At 40.6% G+C, this 25374-nt stretch overlaps 1 protein-coding gene across 2 annotated transcripts in view; it reads left to right on the forward strand.

Moving 5' to 3' along the window:
* ccdc14 (coiled-coil domain containing 14) overlaps positions 1-25374 on the forward strand; it is a 44839-nt gene that overhangs the window by 9902 nt on the left and 9563 nt on the right. For both annotated transcript variants that reach the window (XM_048533816.2, XM_048533817.2), the window contains 7 exons: positions 526-759; positions 959-1053; positions 4000-4516; positions 7223-7364; positions 15804-15886; positions 17823-18041; positions 18130-18262. In XM_048533816.2, coding sequence (XP_048389773.1) covers positions 526-759; positions 959-1053; positions 4000-4516; positions 7223-7364; positions 15804-15886; positions 17823-18041; positions 18130-18262 — 1423 coding nt within the window. The remainder of the gene's footprint in view (positions 1-525; positions 760-958; positions 1054-3999; positions 4517-7222; positions 7365-15803; positions 15887-17822; positions 18042-18129; positions 18263-25374) is intronic.

Raw genomic sequence — 25374 nt, forward strand, 5'->3', positions numbered from 1 at the left:
CCTCTACAAAACAGTTCTACAAACAACCAAAACATCCATTGTACATTGTGACGTTTGATCACAGACATTTCTTAAAATTGCCTGACTTTGTAGTTTAACAAAGTGAAGCTGGATGAACACAGCAGGCCAAGCAGCATCTCAGGAGCACAAAAGCTAACGTTTCGGGCCTAGACCCTTCATCAGAGAGGTCTCTGATGAAGGGTCTAGGCCTGAAACATCAGCTTTTGTGCTCCTGAGATGCTGCTTGGCCTGCTGTGTTCATCCAGCTCCACACTTTGTTATCTTGGATTCTCCAGCATCTGCAGTTCCCATTATCACTGACTTTGTAGTTTCCTGTCTGATTTACAGGATTTTCTGTTTCCAAATCACTTCCTGTTTTGAGGCTTTTAAATTATGACGTGATTCCTAAAAGCATTTGTAAAGCTTATAAGGTTCATACTGTATCTGTAGCTAATTAATCTGAATGGATAGTGTTATGCTATGCTAATATTGCCAGAGTACAAATTTAATTAATTTTCTACTTAGCTTCAACACCAAAGTTGAAGAGGATACCTGATGCAGTTGAAGTAGGTGTGAACAACACTACCCATGTGTCAACGATGCCACACTCGACAATTCCATCAAGTCAGCACTCTCCTGTTATAAATCATTGCCTCTCTGATCACGTACAGACACAAATGGGTCTTATTAATGACCGTACTCCAGGAGGTCCCTCAAGTAGGATATCGCCTCGATCTTACTACACAATCTTGGACTCTGGTAAGAACGTGCTTAATTTCTTTAGAGCAAATATTGTAGTAAAAAAACTCAATTTTCTTCCATGATTAAGCATGCTTAAGATGTTAGTACATGCTTGATATAATTTTCTGTGCCAATAAAAGCACATCACAGTTTTTACTTGTTTGTGTTTACTACTATTACTAGTTTCGTTTTAAATATTTATGATGTTTACTTTTAGGACCCCAAGTTGTTTCAGCATTTAATTGTAGGCTGCCTACATCTACCCCAACTGAGTCTCCAAAGAATCTTGAGCATCCGTTAGTAATACATTCTGTGAGTATATAAACGGGTGGTTCTGTAATAAATATATTATTTACAATATCTGGAACATAATGTACGTAACACTTAAACGAGCAGATTAAGGAAGATTCAATTCCCCTGGATAATCTGATTTGGACTTTGTAAAGCCAACCTTTAAAATATACTCCAGAAGTTGTTTATTGCTCTGATAACTCTATGACAGAAAACCTAATCTCAAACCATAAATATTTTATTTCCATTTTTCTGTCTTATTTTAATTTAACATTCATTTTACACATATTCTTGGACTTCTCTGACTCCAGCCTCTCCCTTTTCACTTTATCTTTGCCAAATTCTTCTATCTGCTTGTTTTGGAGATGTGTTTAATGTTAGAAGAAAATACCTTCAGCTAAACATTTGCCAAAGTTAATGGGCTTTGGGGTAAATCAAAAAAATGAATCAAAAAGCAGAAATTACAGGAGAAGCTCAGCAGGTTTGGTAGTAACTGTGGAGAGAAAAACTGGGCAAACACTTCAAGTCAGGTGACCGTCAACTAAGTTGGCTCCAAAACAACTGATCCTCCTTCTGAAAGTTCTATGAAAAGTTAATAAATCCAGTACCTCAGCAGAAAAGTTCAAGATGCCGTAGAGCTTGGAGAGGAAGGATTTTTTTCCATTCTATTCATGTTTGTAAGTTTGTGCCTGAACGCAGAATGGAATGGTTTTAGTTGTTCAAATGGAATGAAATTTGGCAGTGCTCTAATCTTGTTTGGTTGTACCTGATTACGTTGAACACACACCCTGTCAACACTGAGGCTTGACTGTTGTCAGTTTCTAGATAAGATTCTAACTTTGATTTGGGCTGAATGGCTAGTTTGCAATGCAAAGTGAAGCTAACAGTGTGGATTCAGTTCCCGCACAGCCTAAAGTTACCATGAAGGACTTCTCAACATCTCTGCTTGCCTGAGGCATGGTGAACTTTCAGTTAAACCACCACTAATTACCTGTCTCATGAGCTCTAGTGTCCACGAGGTCTATGGCATCTACTTTATAAAGGAAATGTATGTACTCCATTTTCTGCATTCAAAATTACAATCGGTATTTCATTTGGTTTGATGACTTTACCATGTGTAGATGTCATCAATTTAGTCTAATCATTTATTAAAATACACATTACTACTTCTGGACAAAGTGTTAAATAAATGATTACCTTTCTTGATTGTTTTCAATAGAATTCTCAATTTTTAAAATGTAGAAAATGGCCTTTAAATGAAATATCCTTTTGTTAAAGTTGAAACTGAATTGAATCATAAAGGGGTTAATTTCTTTTTAAATTTTTGGTGATCCACACGCAGTGTCAAGATTTAAAAGAAAAATCATGTCAGTCTTGTTTTATTGAGGATGATTCCATCATTGTGGAAATAGTTTTTGCATAGTACAACTCATTGGCACAACTGATAGGTGTCTCACAAACAGATCAGTTGAAATTTTATTCGGTACCACTTTGTGGCAAAGTTTAACAGCTGGAACAATTGAATTTGTTTATTTCAAAATAGCTGACAAAAATATCAATTCCTTATGTGATAGCACTTCCAGATATGTAAAAAGAAGTTAACATAAAATTTGATGGAATTGACAGCTGTGAATGATGTTAGTCTCATAAATAGCATTCCAGTTGATGAGGTTGTCTGAAAATGGATATGGCAATTAATTGTCTTAAGTGAATATTCCTTGTTTTTAAGGACCAAAATGAGTGAGTAAGTTTATTTCATTTTAACTAATGGTTAAAAACATTAAATATGTTTTCTATAATAGCACAGCTATAATTGAATACATTTTGTTTTCTTAATTTGGATATATAATAAATGTACATCATGCATCTGGAAACAAAACAGTTAACATTAGAAGTTAGTTTAGTGATAAGTGGTCAATGTGTCCATCACAATCTATCCCCTGAACACTGATTTTCATATTATTAACACAATGTTTTTGAATATACAGTTCTCTCTTACCAAATTTTTTTCTTGTTATTTCTAAGAGATCTCTTATATTAATAGCTATTTAAATTCATGAAAAGCAAATCCAGTTTGTCATTGCTTTTACTATTCATTATTTACATTGCCCTTCTATTTAATTAATCTAGTATGCTTTGTACCTCACTTTATACCTTCCTTGACTGTGATATTTCAGAACTATATAAGAAATCTTCTTGTACCCTGTTCAATGCAAATACATTTTTTGAGCTATAGAAGCCTTAATCATACTTGCTACTGAATCTGAATTTGATCTTGCCAGACCTGTGTAAACCTTTAGTTTAACAGATGGAGACAAAATAAAGCAGGGTTACAGATACTGGAAATTAGAAGCAACTACAGAAAATATGGGAAATAGCAAGGTGGATAGTACCTGTGGAGGAAATTTTTTTAGATTTTTAAAAAAAATTTTTTAGAACTGTTGAAAAGGCTCACAAAAGTATAAATGTACACCTTCAAATAATTTTCCATTATGTTATCTGTTATTGGTACTACAAATCTATTACTTGACCTTTTTTCTAAATTGGTCGATAAGTGTAGGGGAATTTTTTGGGGCCTGTCAATCCTGCCTTGGCAATTTGTGCCGAAACAACAGACATCCAAGCCTGTTCCAATGTTGGGCCTCTTTCTAAATATTTTAGGTGAACTGCAGACACTTATTACGACTCCACAGGCAGCAAACCTTTTCAGGAGGATAGCCTTGCGGAGCTGTAGCTTTACCAGCATTGATCTCTGGTAGGTCCTGTGAAGAAGAAAGGCAGCAGGAGGGGTGGAGTGGTGTTGATTGTACCCGTCATGAGTGTGTGGAGAAAGAACACTTATTGTTCATTACTTCACAATAAAATTGTAAGTAACTTAGGTTGTTATACTCATAATAAAATGAATTCCTGAGAACTGTTTGTTATCATGGTCACGTTTTGTTCATTCAGTTTCCATTGTTTTAACAGAGTATACCCACTGAGCTTCGTGATCAACCTGTTCTTCAAAAAGGATTGAACTTTGTACCGGCATATTCGGGTTCAGATACCATTGTCCCTACAGCACAACCTGTGGTAACTTTTCCTGTATCTGCAGTCACATCTGCTGTGGCTGCACATCCTTTAGCTCAGCTAGTCTGTAACACTGGCACTGGGTGTAGTCATTGCCCACAACAAGTAAAGGAACAAGAGCTGCTAAAGTGTATCCAGTGTCATACAACCCAAATGCACCAAGGGGAAGTATTCCAGCAAGTGGCTTGGGAAGCACAAGGGACTGATCAATCAGATACGGAGCAAAGTGATGGGACAATAACTGAAGATGATCACATAAATTTTGTGGATATTACACCAGTAAAAGACACCAGTTGTCAGACCAGCTTTGACAAGCACACAAAACCTAAAAAGCAAAGTCCTGACAAAATAGCCAAGAAAGTGAAAACTATCAGATATCTGTTGAGTGAACTGAAGGCTATAATTATTGACCAAGGTAATTGCAATAAATGCTATAATTTTCTTTTCTTTTATATCTCGACTTGCTTAATCTTCTATATGCACTATGACATGGTGTTTTCCAGTGCCACCCTGATATTAAGTATGTATAAACTTAATTTGTCAAATGGTCATAGATGTATTTACCAAATCAAAATTCGTTTTTAAGTAACTAGCCAAAAATGTACATCTTTTTGATCTATGAAATATAATACAAAATTAGTTGTAGGCATATGTTCCAAGATTGTGGAAAGATCCCAGTAGATAGGAAAACCACAGAGCTAACCCTTGTATTAGATAAAGGGAGAAAGCAAGATATTCTAAGCCAGTTAACTTAACACCTGTCTTTGAAGAAAATGTAAGAATGAGATATCAGCAGGAAATTTAGAAAATCATTATACAATCATATTGATTCAATGTGGTTTTGTGAAATGAAAATTGTGTTTGACAAATTTGATTGTTACATTATCGAAGGACTCTAATAAATGTGGATGTAGAAGAACCAGTAGAAATAGTAGTTACTGCTACTAACACTATCTAACTACCACTTGGCTAAGTGCAAATTATACCTTGTTTTGTTTTTGTTTTTGCTTTTGTGGGTTTCTTGCCATATGTTGCCAAGTATACCTTTTAATAAACCACATATTCTGATCCTCTAGGATCCCTGCATTCGATTCAAGTCACATTTCACCACTCAGCAAACACGTGTCAAAGACAAGCTTTCCTTGTGCTGCACCATCTTTTGAAAGCTTATTGTACATCCAGTCAAGCCCTAGCTGGCTTAAAGTCTTAACATTGTCGTAACTGAAAGATGTTTCAATCTAACTTATACATTTGGTTTATATCTGGGCTTAAAAACTGATCTCTGTCTCTGGGATAAGGGGTTTTTTTTCAGGTTGGCACCCTGGCCACAGGGATTAATGTTGTTGCCACAACTATTTACAATATATATTAATTACTTGGATGAAGAAAGTGGATGTGCTGTTGCCACATTGTGGATTGCAAAAATAGGTGGGGAGACAAAAATATAGTGACTCAGAGTCTGCAGAGTGATAATAACAGGCTAAATGAGTATGCATATGCTTGGCAGATGAAATATAATTTGGGAAAATATGTGGTTATGCACTTCAGTGGGAACAATAGCAGAAATGAATAGTATTTAAATGGGGAATTACTGTAGAAATCTACCGAACAGAGGGATTTAGGAGTCCCTGAGCATAAATCACAAAAATGCTAAAATCCAGATGTGATGGCCTTGATAGGATAAAAGCACAGAGAATCCTTCCCCTATTGGCAAAATCTAGGACCAGAGAGCATAGTCTGAGTAAATGGGTGCCAATTTAAGACTGAGGTGAAAAGGAATTTCTCCTGAGGGGTGAGACTCTTTAGGACTCCTTGCCGCATTGAGCTGTGGGGCAGACTCCTTGTGTATATTTAAGGCTGAGAGAGAGATTCTTGATCAGTTGGGGAATCAAGGGTTACAGTCAAAAAGCAGGAAAATGGACATTAAGGAATGTCAGATCAGCCATGATCCTATTGAATGGCAGAACAAGCTCAAGAGGCCAATCGGCCTACTCCTGTTTCTGCTTCTTATCATTTTCAGGCTCGAATTAGAGCACAACTGGAAAACTCTGAATAGTTTTAGGCCCCTTTATCTAACGAAAAATATACTGGCATTGGAGATGGTCCGAAGAACATTTGTGAGGCTGTTCCTAGGTCTGGGAGGGACTGTCCTCTCAGTAAAGTAATTGAGGGTTATGGCGAAAAGACAGGGAAGTAGAGTTAAAAATAAGGTCAACCAAGATCTCACTGAATGGGTGGAATGGCCTAATCCTCCTTTGTCATCTGGTCTTAAATTGGGGGAGGGGGGGGGGGTGATGGTCACTTGAAGTTACTCTTCAAAGAACTAGGAATACACAAGCCCTTCAAAAGCTGGAAGGTATTTTGGCAGTCCTGCATAAGAACTTCACTTCCATAGAAAGTGCAATTGTGTGAGAACTTTAAAAGGGGAGTAAAAGACACATGTTCCTCTGCAGTTTAGATTATAAATTGCTCACAAAGATGATGTTTAGTTAAGTGTCTCAGTCAGTTATCACAGATTGTTAAGTTGGCATGGGGTAGCTGTAGTAGCAGGAATGGGGAGTTGAAGGGAGCTGTTCAGGGCAATAGAATCTAACGTTTAATGAAACAAGGGGGACAAAGTCCTAGAATATTAAGGAGGGTCTTTTATTTCAGCCTGCCTCAACACTCAGAAACCCCAATGGCAGCCTCCAAAAGGCATTTGGCAGCAGAGAGCCCGACTCCATCCTGCACAGGCTTCCTCTGCTTACCGAAGGTCAAAAATCCCGCCTTTTGGGTGAGTTTCTTCTGAGGTGGTGGGTCGGAGGGGTGGGAATGCAGTGAGCTAGTAAATTTTCTGACTCCTGATACCTGACTTGGGAGCAAAAATTCAAGCGTGTATGAAGTTAACTCAAGATGCTCATAAATTGTAATAATATAGTGTATAGGTAACTTCTCTTCATTAATGCTTCAGGAATCTCATTTTTGAGCTAAGCAGCTGCATCTAATTAATGTTGGATAAATGTTTTGCATTAAAATCATGATCTATTACATTGTGAGTAAGATGTGTCTGGATGGAGATCAAGTACTCTTACACAAAGTATATTGATAGGATTTGTTAATGTTAATGTCTTTCTATTGGCAGATGATTCTGAGGCTCACAGATTGATAATGGAACTAGAGGATAGCATCTCTCTACTACCAACTGTGATTGGAAGCACAAATGTACAAGCAGAAATAGCTCTGAGTCTCCAACCCCTACGCAGTGAGAATGCACAACTGCGCAGGTCAGTAAGAATTCTAGTCTCTTGTCTGTTTAGCAGATTTTAATTTTCCTCCCATGACTATCAAACTAAAATGTGAGTTCAGTATGTACATCTTGCTATTTCTATTTCGTATTGCAAGATAGTACTATGTACATATAATCTGCTGATCAGCTTTTGAGATGGGATTCCACCCCTAGGCTGAGCTTTTGCTATCAGTTTTGTTAGTTTCCATGAGGAATTTTTGATGGAATGATCCTATCCTTCTACTCCGAGCAGTTTGCTTTTGTTGATGCTCTGTAAAAATTTTTTTATTAATTTGACCATTTTTTTTCTAATTAACCTGTTCAAAGATATTATTACACGCCTCTGGAGCAGATGGGACTTTAGGTTTGGACATTCTGACCTGGATTAATGTGCATCATCTGGTGGTCAATATTACCTTAAAGTGGAGCAATTTAATACGCTCCCTTTCCTTGACATTTTAGTTGAAATCTGCTAATGAGTTACCCACTCTTTGCTAGAAGCCTACCTTCACTGGACAATGTAAATGATAGATGCCTACTAATCCACATGCTGTATGTTTGTCCGGAGCCATCTATTCACACTGAAAACTTTGTATAGATATGGGTTGCATCAAAGCTATAACTGTGAGAAAGTGGTTAAACTGATTAGATTATTGCTCATTGTGGTTGGCCGTATTCACGAATGGGCCTAAGCTGTGTCTTTTGGACCTTAAAACTGTCCAGTCTACTCATGACCTGAGAAGAGTAAGGCATCTATAACTTGAATGGTACTTTCCCCTAACAGCAGTATTCTGTTAGGGGGAGTTTAAACTAGTTTGGTAGGAGGACGGGAGATAAAACTGTAGTACAATAGGGATATACCAAAGGAATAAGACAGAAAGAGTTCAGCCAAGTTGAGTTTTTAGGGATAGGTTTTAAGGAGTAGGTTTTTAGGAATAATCCTTACTTTAATGGTAGGAGTATTATACGTAAGACAGATGAGTTAAGGGTGTGGATTAACACACAGAATTGTGATATTGTTCCTATCACAGACACATCATTGAGGGAGGGCAATGGCTGTCGGAAATAGTCCCAGGAAGGCCGGTATCCCATCACTGAGTCACCCTTTAGCTACTGAACATAGTACATGAAACTAATCCAGCTAGCTCTGAGCCAGTTTCAAGAGTGAGCAAAATCCCTTGGCCTGCGCATTGTCTCTGTTCACAATTTTAACCTCACTGTGAAGCCTCTCCTAGGATGCCTAACCTGAAGAAGTTACCCTCGTCACGCCGGACCAACCTCAGGGGATCTCTCTCCCACTGTAACTCTCTTGTGGTCTCTTCGGCCTTGACTGCACCTATCTTCTCCTCTATCTATCTTCAGCCCACCTCCCCCTCTCTCCCTATTTATTTCAGAATCCTCTCCCCATCCCCCTTTTCTGATGAAGGGTCTAGGCCCGAAACGTCAGCTTTTGTGCTCCTAAGATGCTGCTTGGCCAGCTGTATTCATCCAGCCTCACACATTGTTTTCCTGGATTCTTCAACATCTGCAGTTCCCATTATCTCTGATCAAAATATCTGACACTCCTGTTTAACTCTTTCAGCCAGGACTCCCTGATTGGGGCTGTTAATCTGGACCAATTGGGAACTCGTATTCTATGAGGTAGATCTGGCTGACCTCATTCCAATCACTGCACTGGCAACTCAACATTCCAGGGTGTAGGATCTTGAGGCAAGATAGGTGAGGATGTAGAAGAGGAGATGATATTGCATCAATAATCAAGGTGGGAGACTATCTTGGAAGGGTATTCAAATGAAGCTTTGTAAGCAGACATTAGGAATAAAAAGGGGACAGTCACTGCTGGAAGTGTGTTATAGGCTTCCAAATAGTCAGCAAGCAGTAAAGTAGAGAGGTGCATAAAAGCAATAATAAGGTATTTGAGAGATTTCAGTTTTGCCAACATTAAATGGGATACTCATAGTTTAAAGGATTAAGATGATGTGGATTTCTTGAAATGTATTTGGGAGAGCTTTTTAGGTCAACATGTGGATGTTCCAACAACAGATGGTGCTGTGCTGGACTGAAGACAAACTGACAGGTATGAGGTGGCAGTGGGGAGCATTCTAGCGACAGTGACCATAACGCTACAATTTCAAGTTTGGCATGGAAAAGAAAAAAGCTGATCTGCAAAAAAAACGGTTTTGGATTGGGGAAGGCAGATCTTACTTTAATAAGGTACGAAGTGGGCAAAGTAGTTTGGGAACATTGGGAAAATCTACAGCAGAAGAAAATGTGCATGCGTGTGTGTGTGTGCATGTGCATGCGTGTGTGTGTGTGTTGGGCCCAACCTGTTCCCATTAGGGAGAAAAATATACCAGAGAACCCGAGATGTCTTGGAATATTCGTAACTGGATAAGACGACTCGGGTTATTTAAAGCAAAAAGTGCCGAGGGAGGATCTGACTATGGTGCAAACGCGTGGACAGGGTGGATAGGAAGCACCTGTTCCCCTTAATTTAAGGTACAATAACATCGGGGCACAATTTTAAAGTCAAGGGCATGAGGTTCAGTGGGAATTTGCGGAAACATTTTCACCCAGAGCATGATGAGAATCTGAATTACACTGGCTTGGAGGGTAGTGGAAGTGAGAAATCTTACAACCTTTACATAAAATGTGGATGAGCACTTGAAATATTGCAACATTCGAGGCTGTGGGCCAAGTGCTGGAAAGCAGGAGTAGTGTAGATAGGTCGGCACAGACTTGATGGGCCAAAGGGATTGAATGACTCTACAATAGATACAAGAATTCTGCAGTAAGTAACTCATCTCTGACCCCTCAACTGTCCATGTTTACAAGCCACAGGTCAGAAATATGACAGAACACTCCCCATTTGCCTGGGTGCGAGCAACCCCAACAACACTAAAGAAGCTTTATGTAATCCACAAAAAAAAAGCCCACCATACTGCCACCGCATCCACTCCTGGACTGGTTTTGGGATTCAGTGGGTGGAGGGGAAGAGCTGAGCTGGTTTTGGGATGTGGTGGGGGAAGGGGAGATTTTAAAGCTGGTGAAGTCCACATTGATACCATTGGGCTGCAGGGTTCCCAAGCGGAATATGAGTTGCTGTTCCTGCAACCTTCGGGTGGCATCATTGTGTCACTGCAGGAGGTCCATGATGGGCATGTCATCTAAAGAATGGGAGGGGGAGTGGAAATGGTTTGCGACTGGGAGGTGCAGTTGTTTATTGCGAACCAAGCGGAGGTGTTCTGCAAAGTGGTCCCCAAGCCTCCGCTCAGTTTCCCCAATGGAGAGGAAGCCACACTGGGTACAATGGATGCAGTATACCACATTGGCAGATGTGCAGGTGAACCTCTGCTTAATATGGAATGTCATCTTGGGCATGGGATAGGGGTAAGGGAGGAGGTGTGGGGGCAAGTGTAGCATTTCCTGCAGGTGCAAGGGAAGGTGCCGAGTGTGGTGGGGTTGGAGGGCAGTGTGGAGCGAACAAGGGAGTCACGGAGAGAGTGGTCTCTCCGGAAAGCAGACAAGTATGGGTATGGAAAAATGTCTTGGGTGGTGGGGTCGGATTGTAGATGGCGGAAGTGTCGGAGGATGATGCGTTGTATCCGGAGGTTGGTGGGGTGGTGTGTGAGAACGAGGGGAATCCTCTTTGGGTGGTTGTGGCGGGGGTGGGGTGTGAGGGATTTGTTGCAGGAAATGCGGGAGACGCGGTCAAGGGTGTTCTCGACCACTGTGGGGGGAAAGTTGCGGTCCTTGAAGAATTTGGACATCTGGGATGTGCGGGAGTGGAATGCCTCATCGTGGGATCAGATGTGGCGGAGGCGGAGGAATTGGGAATAGGGGATGGAATTTTTGCAGGAGGGTGGGTGGGAGGAGGTGTATTCTAGGTAGCTGTGGGAGTCGGTGGGCTTGAAATGGACATCAGTTACAAGCTGGTTGCCTGAGATGGAGACTGAGAGGTCCAGGAAGGTGAGGGATGTGCTGGAGATGGCCCAGGTGAACTGAAGGTTGGGGTGGAAGGTGTTGGTGAAGTGGATGAACTGTTCGAGCTCCTCTGGGGAGCAAGAGGCGGCGCCGATACAGTCATCAATGTAACGGAGGAAGGGGGACGGTTTGGGGCCTGTGTAGGTGCGGAAGAGGGACTGTTCCACGTAACCTACAAAGAGGCAGGCATAGCTGGGGCCCATGCGGGTGCCCATGGCCACCCCCTTTGTCTGTCGGAAGTGGGAGGAATCGAAAGAGAAGTTGTTGAGGGTGAGGACGAGTTCGGCTAGGCGGATGAGGGTGTCAGTGGAGGGGGACTGGTCGGGCCTGCGGGATAGGAAGAAGCAGAGGGCCTTGAGGCCATCTGCATGCGGAATACAGGTGTATAAGGATTGGACATCCATGGTGAAAATGGGGCCAGGGAATTGGAAGTCCTGGAGGAGGTGGAGGGTGTGGGTGATGTCACGGACGTAGGTAGGGAGGTCCTGGACCAAAGGGGAGAAAATGGAGTCTAGATAGGTGGAGATGAGTTCGGTGGGGCAGGAACAGGCTGAGACAATGGGTCGACCAGGGCAGGCAGGTTTGTGGATTTTGGGAAGGAGATAGAAACGGGCCATGCGGGGTTGGGGAACAATGAGGTTGGAGGCTGTGGGTGGGATCTCCCACGATGAGGCATTCCACTCCCGCACATCCCAGATGTCCAAGTTCTTCAAGGACCACAACTTGCCCCCCCCACAGTGGTCGAGAACTCCCTTGACCACGTCTCCCGCATTTCCCGCAACACATCCCTCACACCCCGCCCCCGCCACAACCGCCCAAAGAGAATCCACCTCAGCCTCACATAGCACCCCACCAACCTCTGGATACAATGCATCATCCTCCGACACTTCCACCATCTACAATCCGACCCCACCACCCAAGACATTTTTCCATCCTCACCCTTGTCTGCTTTCCGGGAGACCACTCTCTCCGTGACTCCCTTGTTCGCTCCACACTGCCCTCCAACCCCACCACACCCGCCACCTTCCCCTGCAACCGCAGGAAATGCTACACTTGTCCCCACACCTCCTCCCTCACCCCCATCCCAGGCCCCAAGATGACTTTCCATATTAAGCAGAGGTTCACCTGCACATCTGCCAATGTGGTATACTGCATCCACTGTACCCGGTGCGGCTTTCTCTACATTGGGGAAACCAAGCGGAGGCTTGGGGACCGCTTTGCAGAACACCTCCACTTAGTTCGCAATAAACAACTGCACCTCCCAGTCGCAAACCATTTCCACTCCCCCTCCCATTCTTTAGATGACATGCCCATCATGGGCCTCCTGCAGTGCCACAATGATGCCACCCGAAGGATGCAGGAACAGCAATTCATATTCCGCTTGGGAACCCTGCAGCCCAATGGTATCAATGTGGACTTCACCAGCTTCAAAATCTCCCCTTCCCCCACCGCATCCCAAAACCAGCCCAGTTCGTCCCCTCCCCCTGCTGCATCACACAACTAGCCCAGCTCATCCCCACTGCATCCCAAAACCAGCCCAGCCTGTCTCTGCCTCCCTCACCTGTTCTTACACTCACCCATCCCTTCCTCCCACCCCAAGCCGCACATCCATTTCCTACCTACAAACCTCATCCCACCTCCTTGACCTGTCTGTCTTCCCTGGACTGACCTATCCCCTCCCTACCTCTCCACCTATACTCTCCTCTCCACCTATCTTCTTTTCTCTCCATCTTCGGTCCGCCTCCCCCTCTCTCCCTATTTATTCCAGAACCCTCACCCCATCCCCCTCTCTGATAAAGGGTCTAGGCCCAAAACGTCAGCTTTTGTGCTCCTGAGATGCTGCTTGGCCTGCTGTGTTCATCCAGCTTCACACTTTATTATCTTGGATTCTCCAGCATCTGCAGTTCCCATTAACTCTGCAAGAGGGATATTAACAGTTTAAAGAGAGGGATTGATAAATTAAGTAAGTAGGCAAAAAGTCAAATGGAGTATAATCTGGGAAAATATGAAGTTGCCCATTTTGGAAGGGAGAACTAAAAACAGTGTTATTTTACATGCTGAAAGCTACAAGACAAAGGGACTTGGGTGTACTTGTGTGCGAAATGCAGACAGCGAGCACACAGGTGCAGCAGGTAATCAGGAAGGCTAATGGAATGTTGCCCCTTATTTCAAGGAAGTTGGAGTATAAGAAAAGGCAAGTTTTACTGCAACTACAAGGTGCTGGTGAGACCACATCTGGAATACTGTAAGCAGTTCTGGTCCCCTTATTTGAAGAAAGATATAATTTAATTGGAGGCAGTTCCCTGCTGTGGAGAGATATCTTACGAGCAAAGATCAAATAGGTTGGAACTCTACTCACTGGAGTTTAGAAGAATGAGAAGTGATCTAATTGAAACATATGGGATTCTAGGACAAATTGCCAGCTTGATTAGCAACCCATTCACCACCTTCAAATGTTCACTTCTACCATTGATGTTCTATTAGTGCAATGAATTACATCTACAAGGTGCACTGCAGTGACTTGTCAAGGCTTCTTTGACAGCACCTCCCAAACATGATTGCTACAAGGACTAACGCGTGAGGCAGATACAAACATCATTACATGTGGCTAACACATTCCCTGATTTTGAAATAGTTCATATTTCTGTCATCATAATTGGATCAAAATCCTAGAGATCCCTCCCTTGTGGCATTTTGAAAATACCTTCGCCATACTACAATGGTTAAAAATGACTACTTACCACCACCTTCTTGAGGGCAACAAGGATTGGGCGATAGAAGCTGGTTTTGCCCTTGTGGCCACATCCTAAGAATTTTTATTAAAACTGTTTTGGTTATTCAACATAATTATTAATTTTAACAGTCACAGACTTTCTGCTATTAAACCAAAGCATGTTGTTTCACTTGTGTTTAATTAATTCACAAAAGATTCATTCTACTGAAGCCATTGTCTGTGAATACAAAGTAAGACTCTTGAGCTAGAAATAAAATCAGCAAAGTTGAAATTATCCAGCATGCCTGGCAGTATCTTTGGAGAGTGAGAACTGTTCTGATGAAAGGTCATTTATTTGAAACAGTGGGCTGAACCTTTCCTGAACAGCTGCAATTGCTGAGAAGCTCACTACTTTTGAAGGATGCAACTAAACCATCACTTCCAAAGTGCCCACTTGTGCTCAAATGCACAAATTACAGTTCATGTACAAGAGCTTGCAAGTGTCCAAGTTGGTGGTCTCAGCTTGTCCTGTAATTGAGGAATGTGGGCTGATAGTGTAACTTGCAGATTTCATTTTTTATTTTAAAGGACTGATTTAGCAGGTACAGGAATTGATCCACTATTGCAAAGACTCCACTAGGGTGAATTTTGAGATTGTCTTTGACTTTGAAAATCTGGCATGGGTGACTTATGGGAAAAGCTGTATAGAATGCAATTTTCCCCAAAAATTCATTTTAAAATAAAAATCTCAAATGGCTAGACTGATTGAAATCAGATGTGGACCTTAATGCAGTCATGTTGGAGTGTCGCAACACCTTGAAGCTCCCTCTTCACTCATTATGAGCAGAATACAAATGTTTGTGAGTTGTTGCTTAGACACAAGGTTTTTTGTTTATTTGTAATAGACTAGTTTCATTTGTAATTTTATTATTCTTAAATGAGTGGCCTATCATGTGCTCAGGACAACAGTGGCAAACAATAGAACAGTGTTAAATCAATCTGATATTATTTCAGTCAATGTAATAAGACAATTCTGGCAGAAAGATTTGAACAGGGCTGCAAGTGGCATTAAACAGTCTACTTGCTTAGTGACTTGAAGCAACAAAATATTCTTATGTTGAAAAACTAGAGTTAGATTAGAATTAGAACTTGCTTTATTTTTGTTAATTTATAAGTGATGTTGTCCATATGCTGTTTAACTTTCAATTTTGCTGTTATACTTTTCTAAAAGAAAATTAAATTGTTCAAGTCAGTGGAAGATCTTCAACAATAATGGCTATGACTGTCTTTACCAAATATTTATAACATTGAAAATATCTCAGAGTACTTGAATGGTGGTGCAGTGCAGGGGTCAAAACAGGGAATGATGCTGTTTAGTAGCAGGAAAAACAAGTTCCTTCTGCAGACAAGATGTGGCTTCTTCTAGGCAATCGGTAGCTAATGTTGCAGCTTCATTGCATAGCAGATATATGGGCTCTTAGTTTCTATCAGCGCTGTCAGATTATATTTGGGAATTTCCAGCTTTTCTTATTCTAAATTTCCAGCATGTGCAATATTCTGCTTTGGGCTTAAGTATTATTGCTACCTGAATTGGAATATTTGATTTTTTTTTTTGTCCTGTTGATTTGCTTTAAAATGTTAGCTTTTATTTGGCGTGCTTTTGAGCATTGGTAAACATTTGCTACAGATCTGATTTTAGTTCTAAGCTGAAGTTTATTATTCCTTTTTCTACTTTTGTAGACGATTAAGGATATTAAACCAGCAACTTCGAGAGCGAGAAAGAGCTGAAAAAGACTCCAGATCTGTAGAAAATAATTTTGAAGGTATATAGCTTATTCACTTACTTTTAAAAATTATGTTCTAGCTGAAAGCTCATTTCTGAATCCATGCAATTATATTGTCTAAAAGCAACCAAGTTTATTTCGTTAAAAAAACTTGCCTAGGAAATCACAGGTTAGTGCATTTTCTTTCTTGTGCTGAGTTCCTTTTAGAAGTAAACATAAAATACCAATAATGCAAACATATTTGCCTGCAAATTTGTCTGATTACCACAATAGTTGAAATTTTTGATTCTCAGCAAATCTCTAACTTCATATCGGTTGATCATTTAGATATGTAAAAATGCAGCTTTGTGAGCAGTGAGACTGAATGAATGCTTAGCTCTGAGGATTTTGTAGGTGAGAGAATTCAGTGCAGAGAGGGAGGAGGTGCCATTCTATCTTTTCAAAAAAAAGAAATGGCCCAAGAGGAGGGAGCTGGAGATGGCAAGACCCAATACTAAAGCCTGGAGGAATTAATTTAGGTGAGTAGGTAGGTGATTCAATTTAAGTTGGTTTATTTTTCCTTTCTAAACTAGGACAGCAGTTTGAACTATACGTAAAAATGCAGCTGTTCTAGTCTTCCGCACACAGCAATCAATGATCACAGGATTGACTTCCAGTTCTGGAAGTCACTGCTGCATATGGACCAACTGGAAAAAAGTTAGAGGGGACGCTGTTGGTGAGACCATACCCGGAATATTGTTCACAGCTTTGGTCTCCATCTCTAAGAAATGATATATTGTCCATATAAGGAGTGTAGCAAAGGTTCACCAGACTAATTCCTGGGATGTAGAGTCTTTCGAATGAGAAGAGATTAAGGAAACTGGATCTGTGTTCTCTATAGTTTAAAAAAATGAGAAGTGATGTCATGGAAACATGCTGAATTCTTAAACAGCTAGACAGGGTAAATATACAAAGAATGTGACCCCTGGCTAGGATGTGTAGAACCAGGGGACTCAGTTTTTCAATAATGGGCAGACCATTTAAAAAAGAGAGGAGAAGGAATGTCTTCACTTGGAGTGTAGTGTATCTTTGGAATTCTGATTCTCCAGAAGGCTGTCGAAGCTCAATCATTGAGTTTATTCAAGAGGAAATTGATCCCTCAGTACTAATTAATGGATATGGGAATAGTACAGGAAAATGGTTTTAAGGTAGGTAATAACCATGATCTAAAATGATGAAGCGAGCCATAGTAGCCAAATAGTTGCCTCCTGTTAGGTTGTTCTATTTATTCTCGGAAGTGGGTGAGTAGGGGAATTCCCAGAGGGTGGTGCGTACATGGAATAAACTGGCACAGGTTGTTTGACATGGGTAATTTGCACCTTTTAAAAGACACTTGGACAGGCACATAAATACGAAAAATTTGTAGAGATATGGGCCAAATGCAGGCAAATGGGATTAGTTCAGTTTAGGATACATGGTTGACGTGGACGAGTTCAACCGAAGACTCTGTTACTGTTCTGTGGACTCTATGACTGTATAAACACATGTTCAGGTTTCTGATTATTATATATATGATATGAAAAGATGGTGTATAAAAAAAAATGTCAAGTTAATGCTGTTGTAGAAATGTGGCTAATTTGGGATTTGATGTGAAGGGTTGCTGGATGTGCTTTCTTTTCATAGAAACTGAATTGTTGAAGAAAGATGCCCAAAAGCGAGGATTCAATGCAATGGAAAACAAAATACCTGCATTTTGTTGTTCACTTAAATTGAATTTGATGCGTATTTCATTTCATGATTTTTAACATATACCAAAGTTCTTTTGGGCATGAAAATGCTCTTTTGCATTCATTGGGAAAAGAAATTGGATGAACTGAAACAACTTAGTTTTATGTTGCTTATTTTGTTGTAATTTTTAAGACAAATTTCACAACTTTTGTCTGAGATTTTTTTTCTCTCTCTTGTGCACTCATTCTCACTCTGTCCCATTTTGCAGTGATTTCCTTGCAGTCCATGAATACAACATTGCAGGCCCAGCTTTCAGAGTCTGTGAAGGGACTGGAGTCTTTGCAAAAGAAAAATGAAGAACTGCTGACTGTGATCGATAAACAGAGAGAGGAGAATAAACTGCTTCTCAAATTAGTGCAGGGGAAGGAACAGGATCTGTTTGAGAAGAGCCAACAATGTGAGATGGACACAACTCGAGTCAAAATTGGTAGGTCAGATTTTTAAAAAAAATTTTGATCAATGAATATTACTAGGTTGAAGCATAAATTCTTACTGAATTACTGCTACTCCTACAGAAGTAGGTGAAGCCTTGGCAAAAATGCGAAACATTCAGCTGAAGTTGGAAGCTTCCGAGAAGGAGAATCAAATTTTGGAAATAACACTTCGTCAACGTGATGCAGAAGTGAACAGATTACGAGAACTAACCAGGTAATTTTTTTTTTCTTGTGAAGTATTCAGCTTTTTTTTTTAAACATCAATATTTTAAAAATTATTATAGTTTCTATTCCCATTTGTGCTTATAAATTTGTTGCACCTTTTATTCTGTGGTGCTTGGGAAATACATTGGTACATTAATGTGTGTATGCATAGAACAATAAGAAGCAGTTTAATCTTCAGCTCAATGCTGCGACACAGTCTTTCTAGGGATTGAAGGGAGGCCAGTTCCTTAGTGCTAGTAGATTAAGAATGTTGGCCTTGCATGTCTGAATGTGTAACTTCTGTGGTTTGCATTTTTGTCATGAAAGCTGTTTTGGGTGGTTTTCGTAGTTTCTGCAATTCACTGTAAATGATTTGTTTATTTTGCAATTTGTCCTCTAAATACTTCAGCCTCTGGTTTGTGAGAGGACTTACCATAGTTGGGGATGAACATTTTGGCAGCTGCCGGTGAGAGATATGCGAGTGGATATTGAGGCGGATAGAAGTGCTTCAATAATATGTTGAAAGTCAACATATAGAAATGCAACATTCACATCTGCTGCTGGGTAACTATCAGATTGGACTGAACTAAATAAAGGTAGAGTCTGTGAGAAGGATCCCAGCATTTTGAAATCCAGTGACAAAAATTGAGATGAAAAGTGACAGCAGTGAAAAGAATAAGCCACACCTCAAACTAATTATACACGACCAAACATCTCGCATAAAAACAAATGCCCAATGTGTGTCATTAAAGTTTGTAGATTCCAAATTGGTTTAATCAGCCATCTTCTGCCCTATTGAAGATAATCATCCTTGCTCGAGGGATAGCATGCTTGGTTTAACGGAATTTCGAGGTTTGTTGTGGACTTTGTCTCCAACCTACCATTTATGACGTTTGTTAAACTAATTGCTAAAATTACTTAATTATCATTCCTGGTTTATGATGTTCTAGTAATTTCCTGATAGGTGGTGATCAGAGGTCCAAAGCAGAACAGAATCCATTCTTCCGGCTTGTAAGCATCCCACTATTTTTCTGTTATCCTTAGAAAATGTGTTATTCCAAGACTAATTATGGACAGTACAGTTCAATTTGATTATTAACTCTAACTTTCTAACATGTTTAATTGTGCGCAGGCTCATATGGCTGCAGGGAGTGCTGTGGAGTGAAGGATTGTAAACCAGCTTTTGTGGCAGAGTTGGCCTTGTCTGGCAATCCTTTCTCTCGTGATCAGAATCTGAATCTATTTGAAGTGTTTCTGGAAATTCTATGCTGTGCCAGATGATTGAGAGTGTTCACAAGCCCAAACAGATCCTCTTTGGTATAATTTTCCCTCCAAGATGAAGGTAGTGACAAAGGGTCGTTTATATACCATCAATCTTTTGTAAAAGTCTAATAGACGTTGATCACAGTTTTTGCCTTTTTTTAGATTTGGGGGCTTTCCACAACAATTAATGAAGTTGGGCAACTGGAATTGCCCCTCCTAATATTTCTAGGCAATGTAAAATATTGTATTGCTCCCCCAACCCGCCAGGCGAGATGAACTGCAATGTCTTTTAGTTGTACAAGATTGTGTATGTTATAAAACATTGAAGTGTTTTAAGATGAAAATGGGTTTTAAATGGTGATGAGACGGTGACTAAGTGGTCGCATTATGTGATCTAGCAAGGTTAGAGAAGTTTTGGGAGCATCTTATGAGTGTGGGAAGCTACTAGTTGAAGACTCTTACCGATTGTTGTGGCAGGAAGAAGAAAGATTGAAATTTAATTGGAGCTGCCTATGGCCTTCAATTGAATACAGTCTCAAATTTATACAGACTTTTGACCAGTGTTAGCACCGAGTAAAATGGCGAATTCATTTAAAAATTCTGATTCTTGTTTTCGAAGCTTGGCATATCTTCACCTCTTCCAACCCATGCAATCGCCTCCAGCCCTTCCAAGGTTTTTATGCTCTATTTCCACGTTCTTGAACATCCCCCATGTTGATCACTAGTGCCAGTTAGCCTTCAGCTGCCTAAGCTCTTGACTTCATTTCCTAAATCTCTCCACCTTACTTTCTTCCTTTTTCAAAAATGCTGTAATTACTTGACCTAATGGGCTAGATTTTCACGGTGTCATCCAAGTTGACAGGGCTCCAATCTAGTGCTAGTAAGAACTGCCAATGCTGGAATCAGAGATAACACAGTGTTGAGCTGGAGGAACAGAGCAGGTCAGGCAGCTTCAAAGGAGCAAGAAAGCTGACATTTTGGGTTGAGACCCTTCTTCAAAAATGTCCTCCAGTTCCACACTCTGTTATCTCCAATCCGAGTGCTCCCAGTTTTCACAAGCAAGGGAGAAGTGAATGAGCTGTGAGTCTATGCTCTGTCCTTTCGATCTGGCTGTGACATTTTAAGCAACGCGTAGCTCTCACACCCCGATTTTTTTTCATGGAGACTGCCCTCTCAATCCATAGCACCTTTTAAAGAGAAGTTGTGAAGCAAAGCAGTGAATGCAGGAATCTTCTCATCTATGTCACCCACCAATCCTCAACAGCCCTTCGTACTCCCCGTGACATCTTGAAGCACTTGCTCGTCCATTCAACAAGTATTTCTCTTATCTTTCACACAATGACTGTTGCTGGCAAAGCCAATGTTTATTGCCTTTCCCGAATTGATCTTGCACTGAGTGGCCATTTCAGAGGGCAGTTATAAGGACTGATTTATATTTTTTAAATCTTATAATGTGAAGAAGCCATTTTAAAAACACAATTTGAAACGGTGGCTCAATTTTAAAAGCAAGCAATCTGATACCTATGGCATTCATTGTAAACAACTGTTTGAACGTGGAGCTGAGGGTGTGACCTGATGCAATTTTTGTTGGCAACGAGTGGGAGATAAATTTTCTCCCAGCCCAGAAGCTACCTATTCTCTGCTTGAAAACTCAGTTTAAACTTGAAGTAAACTAGTTTCCTTTTGTGACTTCTGATTTGATTAAAAAAGTTCCATTTTCCAAGTGCATCTGGACTACTTGGCCAAAAAGGGATCTAGCTAGCCGAAGAAGAACCAGCGCAACATTAGAACTAGGAAGCAAAGACCACTGCATTCACTTTCCAGTTTTTCTGTATTTGGTGTTTGTGTGTCCGTGTAAAGAGGTGTTTATAAGCCTATTTGGGTTTTAATTAGAGATAGTAGGAACTGCAGATGCTGGAGAATCTGAGATAACAAGGTGTAGAGCTAGATGAACACAACAGACCAAGCAGCATCAGAGGAGCAGGAAAGCTGACGTTTCGGGCCTAGACCCAAAACGTCAGCTTTCCTGCTCCTCTGATGCTGCTTGGCCTGCTGTGTTCATCCAGCTCTACACCTTGTTATCTTGGGTTTTAATTAGTTGTGTTATGTGGTAACAGTTTATACCCGTGTACTTGAAATTTTCTGGAAAAAATAGTTGGGTTTGACTTGGAGCAAGCTACCCTAGTGTGTTGTAATACAGTTAAAAGTGACCATTATTTACGATGTGTCTGGAGGCATATGTAGGCCAGACTGCATAAGGATGGTTGATTATATGCAAACCTCGCCTCCAGGTACTAGCAAGATGGCACAGGGTAAGTTGCTCTGTTTGGAGCTCCACTCTTCACCAGTTCCCTTTCCTTTCTTTTTCTCTTCTTCTCTCTCCTCTCTGCAGTAATTCTACTCCACCCCCCCACCCTTTAACTACAGACCTAAGGAGTTGTCACAACCAAGAACCGTGTGGCCATGTCCTGCAGCGTTGGCAGATCGAGCGTGAGCTGAAGTGATTACAGTGGATCAAGAGTAGACTTGTTCAGCGGCAAGAGCAGGCCAATGAGGCAGCAGCTGTCGGCAAGAGCGGGTCCAGTGAGGGGGCAGCAGTTGGCAGGGAGAGTTGGGCCAGTGAAGGGCAGCAGTCGGTGGAAAGACTGGGGCCGGTGAGGGGGCGGCGGCGATAGCGGGGCCAGTTGGGGGGCAGCAGTCGGCAGGGAGAGTTGGGCCAGTGAAGGGCAGCAGTCGGTGGAAAGACTGGTGCCGGTGAGGGGGCGGTGGCGGCAAGACTGGTGCCGGTGAGGGGGCGGCAGTCGGCGGTGAGAACGGGCCTTTCACATGGCAACAGTGGCAGCCTCCTGGATGTTCTACTGATTTGGAGTGGCTCCTTTGTGGAGATGAGACTTAGGACTCTGAGATCTGGGCTTTCCTTTTTTACTTGCTTATGTTTTGGCTCTGTTAAAATCTTTTTAATTCTGGCTTTTGTAACCAAATGGGCACCAGTGATTCGCGACTTTGTGCACTTTTTGCTGTACTTATGTATTCCTATACTTAGTACATGTGACAAATAAATAAATCTAAATCTAAATTTTCCTTCCCTAAAGTTTGTCATCTTACATTGAGCCATTCTCTGGTTTATTTCTCAAACAATGTAGCCAGCTTGTGTGGTTTAAATATAAGTAACGTTTGGTAGACAAGAAACAAAAAATAGGAATAAATGTATCTTTTTTCAAGTGGCAGGCAGTGACTAGTGGGCTACGTTGGAGTTCAATGCTTGGACCCCAGTTACTTTCAATACATATTGATGATTTTAGATGAGGGAATTAAATATTATATCTCCATGTCTGCAGATGACACACACAGCTGGGTGGAATGATGAACAGATGCTTCATTCTGATTTGGACAAGTTGAATGGGCTGTTGCATGACAGATGAAGTGTAATGTAGATAAATCTAAGGTTATCCATTTTGTAGCAAGGACAGGAGGCAGAATATTATCTGAATGGCAATAGGCTTGGAAGGGGGGAAAAGTGCAACAAGACCTCGATGCCCTTGTGCGCCAGACTAAGAACTAAGCAAGCAGATGGTGAAGAAGGCAAAATGTAATTTGGCCTTCATAGGCTTTCTGTACAGGAGGAGGAAGACCATCCTACAACTGTAGAGGGCCTTGATGAGACCACTGTTGGAGTATGGTATGCAAGTTTGGTCATCTTTATTCAAGGAAGGAGATCAACAAAGGTTTCAGATCTGGAATAACAGACCTGAAGTACAGGTATTTCTGCTATAATGTGCATTTCATTAATGTGAGTTGGATCTAAGGTGATTGAATAGTGGATGCTGTTGGATATTGCTGTTTCCCTGTAATGTGATGTTCTATGACGATTTTCTGTAGTGCGAGGTCATACAAGAACACAACTATCGTGTTATAGAAGAGACACCTGTATGAAGAGAGGCTGAGTCAGTTAGGATTATCTCTACTAGTATTTAAAACAATGGGGAGGAGGAAAATCTGCTAGAAACCCGTAAAATGCTAACAGGACAAGATCGGGTAAATGCAAGAAGGATCTTCCTGATGGTCAGGAATCCATGGCTAGGAGTTAAAGTCTAAGGATATGGGGTAGGCCATTTAGAATTGATGTGAAATTTCTTCACCTAGACAGTGTTGAACCTGTGGAATCCTGTGTCACAGGAGGTGATTGAGGTCAAAACGTTGAATATTTTCCATAACGAGTTGGATGTAGTTCTTGGGGCGAAAGAAAATGAAAGGGTATGTGAAGAAAGTGGGAATAAGATATTGAGTAGAATGATCAACTGTGATCATGTTGAATGGCAGATCATGCTCAGAGGGCTGAACAGCCTACTTGTTGTTTCATTTTCAGTGTTTCTATATTGTTTTCCCTGACCTTTATATTACTTTGTAAGTTGTCCTGATGAGTTCAAGACAAATACCTTTGATTAAAATGTATTTTTTCCAATAGTTCTTGGTTTATTTCATATGTCTGGCAAAAAGCATTTCAAAATTTCCCACCTCCTCCAGAAAGCAGTAATTTTTCCTCAATTGTCTCTTGTTTCTTATTCCACAATAGTCTTGTCATACTGGATTTTTAATTTCCACTTTTCCTGTTTTTTTTATAGTAATCTATGTACTCTTTCAAAAAATAATCCACTTCCATATAGAGGAGTGATGTAGTTGGTTTAAATCCCAACTTTTAGTTCTAATTTGCTTAAACAGACCTTTTTTTGTTTTGATATTATGGTTGGAAAAGATAATCATTTGAGGGAGGAAGGGTTGCACCTCCTTTATAGAATAATTTTGACCACTAGGTGGCCCTCATTGACATATGATTGGATGAGAAATGCATTCAGATGGTATAATTTTTGAAAAGGAGTATTAGAGTTATTATTTGCTAATTTAATAATTACAATTAAATCTTAAGTGCAGGATACAAGAAAGTATTAACTTGCATTTACACTGAACATTGACCAAACAACAATCTAAATGTATTACACTATGGATTCATTAGTTCCATATTGCTGGAAGAACTATACATAGTGCATGGGTTTTGTGACCACTCCCAGCTTTTCTAGAAATGTGTAATAATGTCTCTGAACAGGTTGACAAAGGAGATATCTAGATCAGTAATTCAGATCTGCAGAGTAAGTTCCTTCCCCAACGAGGTTTAACCTTCTTGAGAAAATCTGGAGGTTTCTTTTTTCTCAAAGCCAAGTACAAGATATTTCAAGACATCATGTTTCTTGAATAATGATCATTTTTCTTATTTCTGTAGATTGAGAATAACTGACAGATTATTTTAAAAGCTTCTAAAATACATTTTCTTTCAAAGCTATTCCCTGTTCTATCATCCGAGCCCTGGACACCCTTGCAGGGATTTACAGATATCTTCAAATGCATCCTCATTGAATGCCCAAAGTGCTCTGTTCACTGACTCCATTTTGGCTTAATTTAAAATTCCTTAGATATGAAATATAATATTCTCCATTACTGACATGCCAATATTTATGTTTTGGCAATAAGCAGCAAGTAACATTGCCAAATGTTAAGCAATGAATACTTATAAAATGAGAGCACCTGATCATTTCTCATTAGATTATGACTAATCTGATGATCCTGAACTTCCACTTTTCTGTCTTTTTCCTGTAACCCTTTTTGTTTCCCTTCCTGATTAAAAATTTGTCTATTTAGCCTTGACCTTACCTAATTAACCAGCGGTGACAGCCCTCTGGGGTACTCAGTTCCCTCCTCTGAAGAAATTCCTCCTCATCTCTGTCTTAAATTTGTGACCTTTTATTTTATAAACTTATGCCTTTTGGTCCTTAATTCTCCCACAAGGGGAAGCAACCTTTGTGCATG

Source organism: Stegostoma tigrinum, chromosome 7 (genome assembly GCF_030684315.1).
Source record: "Stegostoma tigrinum isolate sSteTig4 chromosome 7, sSteTig4.hap1, whole genome shotgun sequence".
Lineage (NCBI taxonomy): Eukaryota > Metazoa > Chordata > Chondrichthyes > Orectolobiformes > Stegostomatidae > Stegostoma > Stegostoma tigrinum.